The 13,192-nt window shown below is 53.5% G+C and overlaps 1 protein-coding gene across 3 annotated transcripts in view; it reads right to left on the minus strand.

Moving 5' to 3' along the window:
* Positions 1–13,192, minus strand: part of MARK4 (microtubule affinity regulating kinase 4) — a 38,485-nt gene that overhangs the window by 5,968 nt on the left and 19,325 nt on the right. For all 3 annotated transcript variants that reach the window (XM_025849885.2, XM_025849881.2, XM_025849882.2), the window contains exons 8-14: positions 11,525–11,761; positions 8,548–8,667; positions 7,985–8,084; positions 6,533–6,642; positions 6,267–6,426; positions 2,627–2,844; positions 494–597 (exon numbers count right to left, since the gene is read on the minus strand). In XM_025849885.2, the coding sequence (XP_025705670.1) occupies positions 494–597; positions 2,627–2,844; positions 6,267–6,426; positions 6,533–6,642; positions 7,985–8,084; positions 8,548–8,667; positions 11,525–11,761 (1,049 nt within the window). The remainder of the gene's footprint in view (positions 1–493; positions 598–2,626; positions 2,845–6,266; positions 6,427–6,532; positions 6,643–7,984; positions 8,085–8,547; positions 8,668–11,524; positions 11,762–13,192) is intronic.

Below are 13,192 nucleotides of genomic sequence, written 5' to 3' on the forward strand. Positions count from 1 at the left end.
GAGCCAGCCAGGCGCCCCTGATTCATTCCCTTTTTATGCTCCAGCCAGTCCGCATTGGTTTCCCTCACTTGCCAGCTGAAAGAGACCGAACAGACTCAGGAAAACTAGTCTGAAAACCAGCCAACAAGAGGATGTTGAAGCTGTGACATTCTGGGGCTTCTCTCAAGTTCTAAAAATTGATCACTCAAAAAAAAAAAAAATCAATTCAGTTTCCCAAGGCTCGTAGGCGGAGAACAGGGCAGACTGCTTTCCTGGGGCCAATGACTAACTAATTAATTAAGAGGGGAAGATTTTCAAGGGGGTCGGGTGGCAGGCGGAGAGGACATTGGGTAGATTCTGCCAAGGGAAGGGCCGACACACACTCCCCAGTCCCCACGGCACCCCTTCCCCACAATGGTTATCATCTTCAGTCAAGGAGGGCCCCACTCCCCTACACCCTGCTCCCCGCTCCCCTACACCCCACTCCCCGCTGCTGCCCCCTCTCCATACATACCTGTTCTCTTTGCCATTTGGCAACAGGGAGGGGCGCTCAGCCCCAGGGCGTTCTGTGCAAACGTAGGTGTTTCTGCGGGTCATCATGCTGGGAGGGAGGTTGTTCTGTGGGAGACATGGCCAGGAGGGAGTGAGGGGGCAGAGGGACACCCCTCTCTCCTCCCTACTTACCCTCCCTGGCCTCCGTCATTACGATCGAGGCTGGGGCCAAGACTGAGCAGGTGATGGTTTACTCCGGGAGAAAGGAAAGGTTAATGAGCCAGCCCAGCAACTCAGGCTAAGGGTCACGGAGCTGAGACAGGGGTGCTGAGGGAGAGCGGGTCGGGGCGGTGCCCAGGGGACAGCCTTGCCCACTCCTCTCCCAGCTCTGCCCGACCTGGGTACAGGCCAGCCACGTGAAGCTTTCCGTAGCATACTTATCCACGGCACACTTGGAGTCTCCTGGCCTTTGCACGGCCGGCCCACCACCTGCTTGGATATTCCTCCCACCTTTCTCCTCGACTCACACCTATGTATCTTTCAGGTGTCAGTTCATGATACAGCCGGCTGAGTCAGGTGCCTTCCTGGGGCCCCCACTGCCGCCTCGATCACTTTGTATCATCAATATCTGTCCCCTTATCCATCCCCACCTGCCCTGGACTATGACCCCCCCCCCTCGGGTCAGGGAGTACACGTCGGGATTATGCTGCCTCCCCAAATGTGCTGGGAAGTGATCCCTCACTTTCTGTCCTCTGGAAGTTTCCCTAAGGTTGGTGTTATTCCTTCTTTCAGTGTTTGGCAGAATGCCACCACTTAGAGCCTGGGATTTTCTTTGTGGGACAGTTTTAAGTTATGGATTCAAGGTCTTGGACGAGAACATAAGACTGTTCAGATTTTCTGTTTCTTCTCGAACAAGTTTAGTTACTTGAGTTTTGAATGACATCTGTCCATTTCACCTAAGATGCCACATTTATTGGCATAAAGTGGCTCCTAATACCTTCTTACTGTCTTTTTTTGTTGGGGAGAGTTTTCCTTTTGATCTCTAATATTAGTAATTCGTGGGGTTCAATGACTGTATTAATTTTTTCAAGAACCGGATTGTAGCTTTGTTGGTTTTCTGTAGTGTACCTCTGCTTATTCCTTTATTGACTTTTATTTCCTTCCTTCTACTTTTGGCGGGGGGCTAATGTGCTGTTTGTTTTTTTTTTTTTTCACCTTTTTAAGGTGTGGCTTTACCTTAACAACAACCAGAGCCTTCATGTATTGACTGCTTACTGAGCTGGATGCCGTGGGCGGTTAGTTTATGTCCAAGATCTTACGAGAGCCTCACAATAATCCAAGTCCTCTGATGAGCCCATTTCACAGGGTGGAACACTGAGGCTCAGAGAGGTGAGATCACTTGCTCAAGGGCACACAGCTCACCAGTGCAATTCAAGCTCTGGTCTTAACACCTCCTCTTTTGAGGAGCTGCAGAAGCAGGAAAGCCAAGTAGTACATTTCCCAGACTCCTCTGCAGCTCAGGATCCGCATATGAATGGGTTCTGCCAATCTTTGCACTCGGGAAGATCTGGAAGGTGGCACTGGGGTGGCAGTGGCCTTTCTGTCCCCTGTGACTCCTGCTTACACGGGCAAGGTCATGAGATGAGGGTCTTTGCCTCAGCAGAGCCTCAGTGCCCGTTATTAGAGTTCCTGGCATCGAGGGGCCCTTCTGGGAGAGAACAGTGTTTCTGAGTCTTGAATTACTTGAAATAGTCAAGACCATGTGTTCTGGAATTCAACAGTGCTAGGGTCTGCCTCAGGGGTGGCAGCCTCCTCAGTGGGTCAGTTCTGCGGTGGTGATGTGTCACTCCTACGGGTCTAATCCACTGCCTGCCCCACCGGCCCTTCCTACAACTTTGTAAGTGCCTCATTCCCGGTATGAAATCCCTCCTACCCAAAGCAAGGAGAGTGTTTCTTTCTGACACCGAAGGCTTATTTATATGCTAGCATCCAGCACAAGCTTGGGCACGGAGAGAGCACTCAAATGTCTATGGGATGAATGAATGAACAGATAGAACAGGGAGTCCTGTGTGGTGGTCTGGGGAACAGGATGGGGAGCAGCAGGGTCCGAAAAGTGTGAACCAGGCGGTCACATCCCCCAGCCCTGGTCACTCACAGGGGTGCTCGTGCTGTCCTTCCGCCGCTCTGGGATCTCTGCCTTGTTGGGGTTGTGGGCGCTGCTGACCATGGGGCTGGAGGGGGGCAGTCCCCGGCTCCCGCTTCCGGCAGCACTGCAGCCCGCCTTCCGGCCTGGCAGGCGCTCCTCCTTCAGCTCCGCCTCCCCGGTGCTGGTTGGGCTGCGCTTGGGGTGCAGGGGTGCGGGGGATGGGCCACCTGGAGGTGCGGAGGTGAGGGGACAGTCAGGGCTCGCGTCACCTGGAAAGGCCAGAACCTACTCGGGGTGATCCTTAGGACCTCAGAATTCCTCACATAGGCTACAAGCTCTGTGTGGGCCAAGCTGACATGATCTGTCCCAATGACAGATGCACACACTGACCCCTCCCCCCCCAACTCCTTGGAAATGACATGATGCACATGTAGGTTATTCACTGCATCGCTGTTTTTTTTCTAAGATTTTATTTACGAGAGAGAGAGAAAGCATGTGTTGCGGGGGGAGGGCCAGAGAGAGGGACAAGCAGACTCCTTGCTGAGGAGGGAGCCCGACGTGGGGCTCGATCCCAGGACCCTGAGACCATGACCTGAGCCGAAGGCAGACACTTAACTGATGGAGCCACCAGGCGCCCCACATCGCTATTTTTTTTAAAGGCCAAAAGACTGGGAGCAGCCCAAGTGCCCCTTAGGAGGGGAATGGCTAAATGAAGTCAAGCTATTTCTGTATAAGGAGGAAGCTGCTTATATACCAAGACACAGTGATCTTTAAGACAGACTGCAAAGCAGAAAAGGCAGGGCCTGATGTCTAAGGTGTGCTGTCATTTGTGAAAGGGGAAACGTACAGATTTCTATTTATCTCTATTTACTTGCTTATATATGAACATTTAAAAGGCTATCATTTGTCTTAAGAAGTGAAAACATTACCTTTATGGTATGTGAATATGTTAGTATTGTATTTATACATCTTTATCTCTCTCTCTCTTTTTTTTTTTTAACTTTTTTTAGTGGCAGAGGGGCAGAGGGAGAGAGAATCTCAAGCAGACTCCCCGCTGAGCATGAAGCCCGACGCAGGGTTCGATCTCACGACCTGAGCTGACCTGAACCAAAATCAAGAATCTGACGCTCAAGCGACTGAGCCACCCAGGCGCCCATTTCTTTTCTTTTTCTCTATCTCCTTTCTGTATCTTTCTTTATACACAGTCAACCCTTGAAAACACGGCTTTGAACTGCGCCGGTCCACTTCTATGTGGACGTTTTTCAATAAATACTGTACAGTACTGCAGAGGTCTTTTCCCTAAGATTCTCTGAAGGACATTTTCTGTTCTCTAGCTTGCTTTATGGTAAGAATACAGTATATAACACATACAACATAGAATGTGTTGATGGACTACGTTATCAGTGAGGCTTTTAGTCAACGGCAGGCTATTAGCGGTTACATTTGGGGGAGTCAAAAGTTATCAGTGGATTTTCGACTGCACAGGGGGTTGGTGCCCTAACCCCTGCCCTGTTCAGGGATTAACTCCATTTATTTATGAATAAAATCTCTCCCAAACTGGTCACAGTGGCTGCCTCCAAGGACAACTGGGGGCTGGAGATGGGTGTTCAATGAAAACTTTTTTACTGTCTACCCTCCTTGTACTATCAGATTTTGAAGGATGTGACTGTATTCATCTCAAAAACAAAACAAACAAATCTGCTCCCTTGGAACATCTTAGGAAATTATCTTCTTAGAACCAGCGGGTTTAAGTATGTTCACGAACTTCGGACAGTCGAAACTTCTATGGGTTACATCCTCAGGAACCTTCATGCTCCAAAGTCCCAGAACCGTAACAAGCTCTGCAATGACGGACACGGGGCACCCGTCGACAATCCTCTGAGAACCCCGGAAGCCCAGAAAGTTTCCATGTGGGTGTTCTTTAAGGTGATATGTTGTAACCAGGGTCACAAGCTTCTTAGCGACTTTCTGTGCCAATCTGGCTATTTTATAGGTGGATAAAGGAAATCCAGGGAAGGGGAATGACTTGACCATCCAGAATGAATCCCACACTTCCTGCTTAGGACCGACGCTTGGGTTTCCCTGACACCCCCCTCCCCATGCTAGGGCCTGTCGCAGAGTAAAGCATTTCGAAGAAGGGCTGCAAAAAAGTGGGGAGTCGGACACCATGCTGGCTGTTCCTCACATGGCTAAACACGGCGTTACCACGTGAGCCGGCAAGTCCGCTCCTACCACATGCCCAAGAGAAATGGCCACATACGTCCATACAGAACCCGGCACGCGAACGGTCACAGCGGCGTTATTCACGAGTGCCAAACGGCGAAAACAATGCAATGTCCATCAGCTGACAAATGGAAAAACAAAATGTGGTAGATCCACGACACGGACTATTACTGGGCCATTAAAAGGGATGAAGTGCTCGTCCATGCTAACATGTGGATGAAAACGTTAAGTGAAAGAAGCCAGACACAAAAGGCCATGCATTGTATAATTCCTCTTACACGAAATGTCCGGGATAGGGAATGTGTAGACGTAGGGAATGGATTGGTCGTTGTCAGGGGCTACTGGGTGGTGGATGTGGGTTTGGAGGTTGACGGCTAGCTAGGGCTTCTGGGGTTTCTTCCTGGGCGATGCAAATATGCTAGAGTGGATTGTGGTGGTAGCTGCACAACTCTGTGGGTACTACCACTGAATTGTCCGCTTTGAATGGGTGGACTGTATGGTATGTGAATTATTTCTCAAAAGAGCTGTTTAAAGAATAGTTGGGAGGGGGCGTCTGGGTGGCTCAGTCGGTTAAGTGTCTGCTCTCGGCTCAGGTCATGATCCCGGGGTCCTCGGATCGAGCCCTGCCTCGGGCTCCCTGCTCAGCGGGGAGCCTGCTTCTCCCTCTGACCCTCCCGCCCGCTAGTGCACATATGCACTCTCTCACACAAAAATAAATAAAATCTCTTAAAAAATTTAAAAAAAGAATAGTTGGGAGGATTCACATTTGAGGAGGGTGTGGGTAAGAGACCTCTTGGGAGTTTCCACGCCTCATCTGTGGTGGTGGTGGTCTGCTCTGTCTTCTGTGGGGGATATCTTTCAGTTACAGAATGTGGGGTACAGGTGGGTGTCTGCCCAGCCCCTTTCCACTAGGAAGGGCCTTTCAAATTTTCAGTGTGGAGGAGAGCCAGAGGGCAGGCTCTCAGCAGCCACTTTGTGCAATGTGTCCTCCTATGTCCTGATCCCAAGTGGACCCTGACTGTGAGAGCTCTGTCCCTGACAGGTGGAACAAAGGGATTCCAGCTATCACTTGGGCGGGTCTTTAAATTGGAGTTGGGAGACGGAAGGGGAGAGACTGGGAAAAAGATAAGGTGAGATACGTAAGAGAGAAAGGAAAAGCCAGAGGAACAAAGAGGGAGCAAGAAACAGAGAGTATCTGCTCTGGCTGCTTTTTCAGTTTCCAGTCCCTTCCTGACCCTGGCTGTGTGTTCCCGCCTCCAAGTTCCCTATAATGTCCCTGTATCTTAATATGAAATTCCTCCCTTCTCTGCAGCTGGCTCGAGCAGGGGTTTCTGTTGCCTGTGGTCCAGACAACCCTGATGTAATACAGGTCTGAGGCCTTGGGGCCCAGGATGGCGTGTGGGGGAGGGAGCGGGGCCATACTCACAGAAGTCGCTATGCCTGCGCTGGCGGTGGTAGGTGGAGGAGGCACTCCGTTGTCCTTTGCTGTGGCTGGTGCCTTTGCTAGAGCTTGTTCCATTGGTGGTGTCGCTGGGCGCCCGCACCCGTGCCAGGGCCAGCCCCGGGGTGCCCCGGTCCCCACCCTCCTGTAGGAGGATGACAGACGAGGAGCCTCAGCCTCTGTCCCCTCTGCCCCAGAAGTCCCTCCACCCCGGGCATCGCGCATCCCAAACGCCCCTGGCGCCTCCTGACCTCAGTCTTCCTGCCCAGCAGGAGGTAGGTGGCGGTCACTTCGTTGTACTTCTGGCTGGTCAAGGCCTCTTTGATTTCTTCCCGCGTGTAGCCCATACCCACCATCACCTCTGGGAGAGGGGGATGGAGAGGAGGTTCAATCTCCCCAGACCCTTCCCTTCCACTCGTTTCTGCATCACAGAGCAACGCCTGCTCTTTGGCCTGCTCAGGACCCGTTCCCCCTTCTGCCAGCAGCACCCTGATTTCCTTGGAAGAACATTTCTTTCCTGCTCAAATCACCTGGCAGATTCCTGCCTGCGCCAAGCCCCAAGGGCAGGTACATAACCCAGGTCTGACCAGAGTCTTCCACCCCCAAGGCCACACTGATTGGCTCAGGGCAGGCAGATGACCCAGGTCTGGCCATTCAGAATGCTCCAGACCCAAAATCACGTTGATTGGTTCAGGGTGGGCACATGACCTGGCACTGGCCAATCAGAGCATTCCGTCCCCAAAGCCAAACTGACTGGTTCAGGGGTAGCCAATGGGCACTAGCCTAGAGCTTCTACTGGCACATTCAGGAAAGTGGCTCCTGTTCTCGAGGGGGTATCCAGGTGCTACGATATGCTATTGCCAGCTTGTTCCTGTGGCCAGAGCTTCCTGGGGAAAAAAGCCACACCAACGACTGTCTCTGAGCACCTGAATCCAGCCGTGCCTGAAGGCCGCCATACCCTGGCCTTTTTAGCTATGCGAATGAATCAGTTACCACGATTAGGTTATAACCACATAAAATTGCTGATGTTAACAATTTTTGACCTATAAAAATGGCAGTTTCAAATGGTTCAGCCTATTATTATTCTTATTGGCTTAAGCTAGAAAGGCTTGGGTTTTGTCTTCTGTACAACCACAAAAATTCTGATTAATGCAGCCAACTCTGATGGTGGCCTTGAGGGTCACTGGATAGTTCCTAAGGGACTCTTTCAGGGCTAATGCCTTAGGGATCAAGAGTTCAAGGGCTCCAGGCTGGAGTGAGGATCTGGGATCAAAGGGTTGGTGGGTGAGGCACATGCCCACATGGGGGTTTTCCCCAAACATGCGGGTTACCGATGACTTGTGCCCAAATACTTCTAGACGTGATCCGTAATTTCTTTTTGTGTCTTAACAGTCACAAACTAAGTACTTTACGTAGATTAACTCATTTAATATATTCACAACAACCCTATGATGGTTTCTACGATTGTCCTGTTTTACAGATGAGGAAAGAGAAGCACCAAGAGGAGAAGCCACTTGCCCAGGGTCACACAGCGAGAAAGGAGTTTCACAGGGATGGGAGCCTAGACGCCTCTGCTCTCCCTAATCGCCTTGCAAACTTCTCTCATGCGCTGACCCGAGGGGCAGTTGCTGGGAAGCTCCCACCCCTGGCTCCGTGGCCCGTAGCTCTGAGGAGCTGGGGCACCTGCTCTCCCTGACCCTCACCGATTCGCTTGGTGTCCCCGAAGTCCTCTTCGGGCTCTGTGTATGGCTTCAACTCCTCACCCTCATAGCCGATGTTGATCCATTTGTCTTTCATGATTTGCTGCAGGAGTCGGGGGTAGGAGAGGGAAAGTGGAAGATAGAGGTCAGAAGAAACTGGGGAAAAATACAGCTCCCCACTGCCCCGGCAGGCCCCCAGGTAGGCCCACCTGCCCTGCCCGCCCCCCACCGCCAAGATCTAACACCTCAGAATCGAAGGCTTCCTGACAGCTAGCACCTCCTCACCCGCACCCTCAGCATCCCTCCCGATGTCACCTCCTTCCTCCGCATCATCTGGGTCCCCCAGCACCCTATAATCAGCCTAGGAGCTCATTAGCTAATTACTGGCATGGCGGGGAGTGGGCGAAGCTGTTTGGGGGGTGGCGTTGAGACGGGCCCGGGAGTCTTTTCCTGGGCTGCCTGGCTCCCCTCCCCCTCCCAGCCACCATCTTAAGCAGATGGACACAGGAGAGGAGAAGTGAGGGCACAAAGGTTGAAATGGGAGGGGGTGCGGGGCTGGGGCTTACCTCGAGAGTACAGCGTTTAGCTGGGTTCAGCACCAAAAATCTCCGCAGGATGCTCTCACAGTCTGTTGACATGTAGAAAGGGACCCGGTACTTCCCTCTGAGGACTCTCTCCCGCAGCTCCTGGGGGGACGGGGTTACTGGGGGAGGGGTCCACCCCACCTCCCCGTGGGGTGGACCCCTCACTCGCTCACACGCACGCATGCGCGTGCGCACGCACATCTTTCTCCCAATCCCCTCACAGAAGCCACAGGTGGCAAACCCCCCCCCTCCCCTCACCACAATTCCCCATCTCTAAAATGGGAGCCCTGTATACGACTTCATTCCGAGGAAATCTCACAGAGAAAGCGCATTCTACAAGCCGGGTCAGACACGAGTCAGCATCCGGGGCCTCAGTCTCCTTCTCTGCACCCAGGGCTCCCAGCACCCACTTGCCAGGCCAGGGTGTGAGTGAGTTTAAGTAAAATGCCCAGCCCATGTCTGGCCCAGAGCGAGTGCTACTTCAATATGCGGTCTATGAAGGGTTAAAGAGTGGGGGTGGGGGGCGGGATCCTGCCCACCCGCCTCCCACCCCTCAGGTCCCCCCTCCCCTAGGCATGCCTGCCTTTCCAAAGAACTATGAGACCCCCTGGTAGTCCCAAAGAATGAGAACTGATTTACACGCAGACCTGTTTTTTGGTAAAGGGCCTTTTATGAGGGGCCCTATGAAGACAGAAAATAAATCCCATGCGCCACGCCATGGCGGACCAGGGAGAGCCCCTTCCATCCTCAGGAAATGGAGGGACACAGGTGATGTGGGCGGGTTGGGGCGGGGGGAGTCTCTGCATGGAGCTCTGTGCTGGGGACTGGCCTGGGAGCCCTCCTCCCCGCATTCTCCTCAAAGGGCTGGAAGAGGCATGCGCCTGGGAGCCTCCTGGGTCTGCAGATCCGCGCAACCCCGACGGGTCGTGAATATTTAATAATACTGGGTATCACTTTCAGAGCAGAGCACTTACCCCGAGGCCGGGCAGTGTTCTAAGTGCTTTATGCAGGGCCCATCTGTGCTCACAACAAAGCTGTGAAGCAGGACTATGATGCCCATTTTTCAGACAAGGAGACTGGGGCTAGAGAGGGTAAGTCACTTGCAGGAGGAGCCTGCGGCCAGAAAATGGCAGGGCCGGTGCTGAACCCCAGGCAGTCTGGCTCCGGAGCCCATGCTGTGTAACCACCGCACCACACTTCTCACCTCAAAGATGGTGAGAAGTAGCCACCGGGCCATCAACACCCTCAACGGTGCAGCTCCCGAGTCTAACGCCCTGGCCAGATGCCAGGTCCCCGGGGGAGGGCTTCAGACACCCAGTTGGGCCCTCAGTGAATACTCTTCACCTCCCCATCTTACAGGTGGGGAAACAGGTTCAGAAACGGGGGTATGTCCCAGGTTGCTTCGAAAGGAAATGACAGAGTGGGGACCTGCCCCCAGCTAGCTGCCTGTCTCCTTTGCCGGGAAAGGTTTCGGGGGGCCTGGTGGGGGAACCAGGACAGCAGGAGGCAACAAGGGCCTGGGGCAGGTGAGACGCTGGCCTTGCCCTCAGAAAAGGTCTCTTGGCTTCATGCTCGGGGTTCAGATTATCCTGTGATCGTGAGCGCTTTGCACACCTGATCTCAGCGAGCCCTCCAATCGCGGCTACAAGACTGGTTACCTTAGAGATGTGGAACACAGCGGGAGCCTGAGGCTTAGAGGGGTTGGCCACTTGGGGGGGCTCCCTCCTCCTCATCACTCAGGTCCCTGCTCTTGTGGACTGTCTTCGGCAGCGACTTCCCTGACCTCCTGAGTGCTCCTAGCTCATGGGCCACCTCGAGAGGACTGAGCGTTCCTGCTCGCACCACTGGAACCCCATCGTGAGGAAACGCTGCTCACCCCAAACTGAGGGGGAGGCCCTGCGGCACAAGTGGCCCGAGTGCCACAAAGCTCCACAAAGCCACGCCATGAAAGACAGAGGAACTGCTCGAGATGAAAGGAGGCTTTTGAGACACCAGTCAACTGTGGGCAACTCAGAAGCCTGAATAAACAGTGGAGCGGGAGAGAAAGAGCTACAGGGACAGTCTCAGGACAGCTGAGGACATCGGAGCATGGCTAGGACTGACTGCACCACCATGGTTCTCCCCGAGTGTGGCTGCAGACAGGAAAATAACCCCGTCTCAGGAGGTACCTGCTGTGTGTCCCCTTCAGGGACAGAGGGATGTGGTGCCTGCAACTAACCCCCAAACATTCCATCAGGAATGATGCGCCCGGACAGACCGACGGGGCCAACGTGCCCCCACGCTCGCTACCGGAGCGCCTTCCGGAAGGTAGCTCTCCGTCCCCACCCCCACCCCCCAGCACTGGCCAGATTCTGACATGACGTACGTTTTGCTTATTTATTTTGTTTTCAAAGACCAGGCCAGTCCCCAGTCCCCAGCACAGAGCTCCACGCAGAGACTCCCCCCGCTCCAACCCACCCACATCACCTGCTCTGGTCTTCCCCGTGAGGGCAGGGATTTGTCCGTTTGGAGTGCCCGATTCAAAGGTTGTGAGTGTGTTATGGTACCACAGAGTTATGTGGCCATCACCGGGTAGTTCTAGAATGTTTCCATCCCTCCAGAGAAAGCCTGTTCTCCAACTCCCCCAGCCTGGGGGCAACCACTCATTTGCTTCCTGTCTCTGGATTTGCTCGTTCTGGACATTTCGTAGAAATGGCATCACACAACAGGTGGCCTTTGTGATTGGCTCTTCCCACTTAGCGGGCTCTCAAGGGCCAGCACGCTGGAGGGCAGAGATTTTTGTCTCTTTTGTTCACACCGTATCTGTAAAACCTAAATCAGAACCTGACCCGGCCAGCCCCGACACCCCTCTGGCCCTCTACAGAGCAGGTGTGTGGGGAGGGGCTGGGGGCCCAACTGTAGGGGGACGGGGAGACCCTCCCAGGAGATGAAGACCTCCACTGCCGGCCCCGCCCAGCACCTTGAGGTTGTGCCCATCGAAGGGCAGGGAGCCACTGACGAGGGTGTACAGGATGACGCCGAGGCTCCAGATGTCCACCTCCGGCCCGTCGTACTTCTTGCCCTGGAACAGCTCCGGGGCGGCATACGGGGGGCTCCCACAGAATGTGTCCAACTTTGAGCCCAGCGTAAACTCGTTGCTGAAGCCAAAGTCGGCAATCTTGATGTTGGCCTCGGCATCCAGCAAGAGGTTCTCGGCCTGGGAGTGGGTAGAAGGTGGATGTGTGTGGCGGACGGCAGCTCGGGCTCTGGAGCCGCCCCCCCCAACCCGGTACTGACTGTGACCCAGTCCCCTACCCCCTGTGTGACCTTGGGCAGTGACTTTATCTGTCTGGGCCTCGGGTTCCTCATCCAAAGAAGGAGGATAATCATAGCTTCTACCTCGCAGAGCTGTCTGAGCATTAAGTGAATCCTAAAAGGTCTAGAACAATCTTTTGTACCCAGTAAGCACTATATAACATTAGCCATTATTATACCATGAGATCTGCAGAGCTGGGGGTCCTCAGGCAATCTCCTGCTCCTTTTTGAGCCCCAGTTTACCCAGCAGGGAAAAAAAACCAACATGAGCACTGACTGCTCAAGACTCATAAAAATGAAAAAAAATCAAGGTTCTGTCTACCTTTGGTGGCACGCGTTCTTATAAATGCCATTTTGCGAGCAAGGAAACTGAGCCTTAGGGAGACCACCTCGTGCCCACAGCAAGACTCCAAAAGAGGCCTGACCTCGCTATGGCTTGAGCGTGGAATGAGCCTCCAGCTTCCCACCTCTTGTAGATTTGGATACACATAACCCTTCAAAGTGTTCCACGTCCGGCTGGTCCCAGCCACGGCCCTTCTCCGGCCAGGCCACCTGCACGTCCAGCTTCCTCATGGTCTCCCTACCTCCCTTCCCCACCTCCAACCCAACAGGGGCAGAGAACCCATAAAGACACACCTCAACGTAATGGCATCTCAACCTTGCTCAGCGGTGACACTTCCCTTCCTAGTGTTTGAAGCTCCGCCACCCAGCCACAACCCCGTGCCTGGGTGGCTCCCTCAGGTCAGGCTGGCCCCCACCCCCACCGGGGGGCACTAATCAGATCCCCCAAATCTCTTTCAGCCACTTCCAGGACCCTCCACCAGGGGGCGTGCCTCCTCCAGGTGATGGCAAACTCCCAAACCTCAAGGGGCTTTCTCAGAGGGTCGGTACAGACAGGGCGTGTGTCTAGAAACTTCTAGAGCAATTTGACAGTCGATTTTTATGATTTGGTTTTTTTTTAATGTAATGATAGTTTTAAAAAATTGGTCTTGTATTTTGGACATCCTTTTTTTTTTTTTTACCCACTTCATTTTTATTGTACTTCACAAAAGTATTTGTCACAGCGGATTGGGACTTGAAAATATTAAAACAAACCTGGTCCTTCACTATTGATACCTTGAGAAGACCTTCCTTAAGGCACGGCGCCTAGCACACAGGAGGTGTTCCAGAAACAGAGTCAAGACAACTCGACTGAGCAGGACAAACATTTCTCTCTCCGGTCTGGGGTCGAGAAGCCCAGAGATGTGTGGTTCTCAGGGTGGGAGGTGTGGAACGGGCGGGGGGGCGGTGGTGGTGTCCAGGCTGGCTGAGTCCCTTCCCTGCCTGGAGGGGC

The sequence above is a fragment of the Callorhinus ursinus genome, unplaced genomic scaffold (assembly GCF_003265705.2).
Source record: "Callorhinus ursinus isolate GAN/ISIS: 27379988/994484 unplaced genomic scaffold, GSC_fseal_2.0 scaffold71, whole genome shotgun sequence".
Classification (NCBI taxonomy): domain Eukaryota; kingdom Metazoa; phylum Chordata; class Mammalia; order Carnivora; family Otariidae; genus Callorhinus; species Callorhinus ursinus.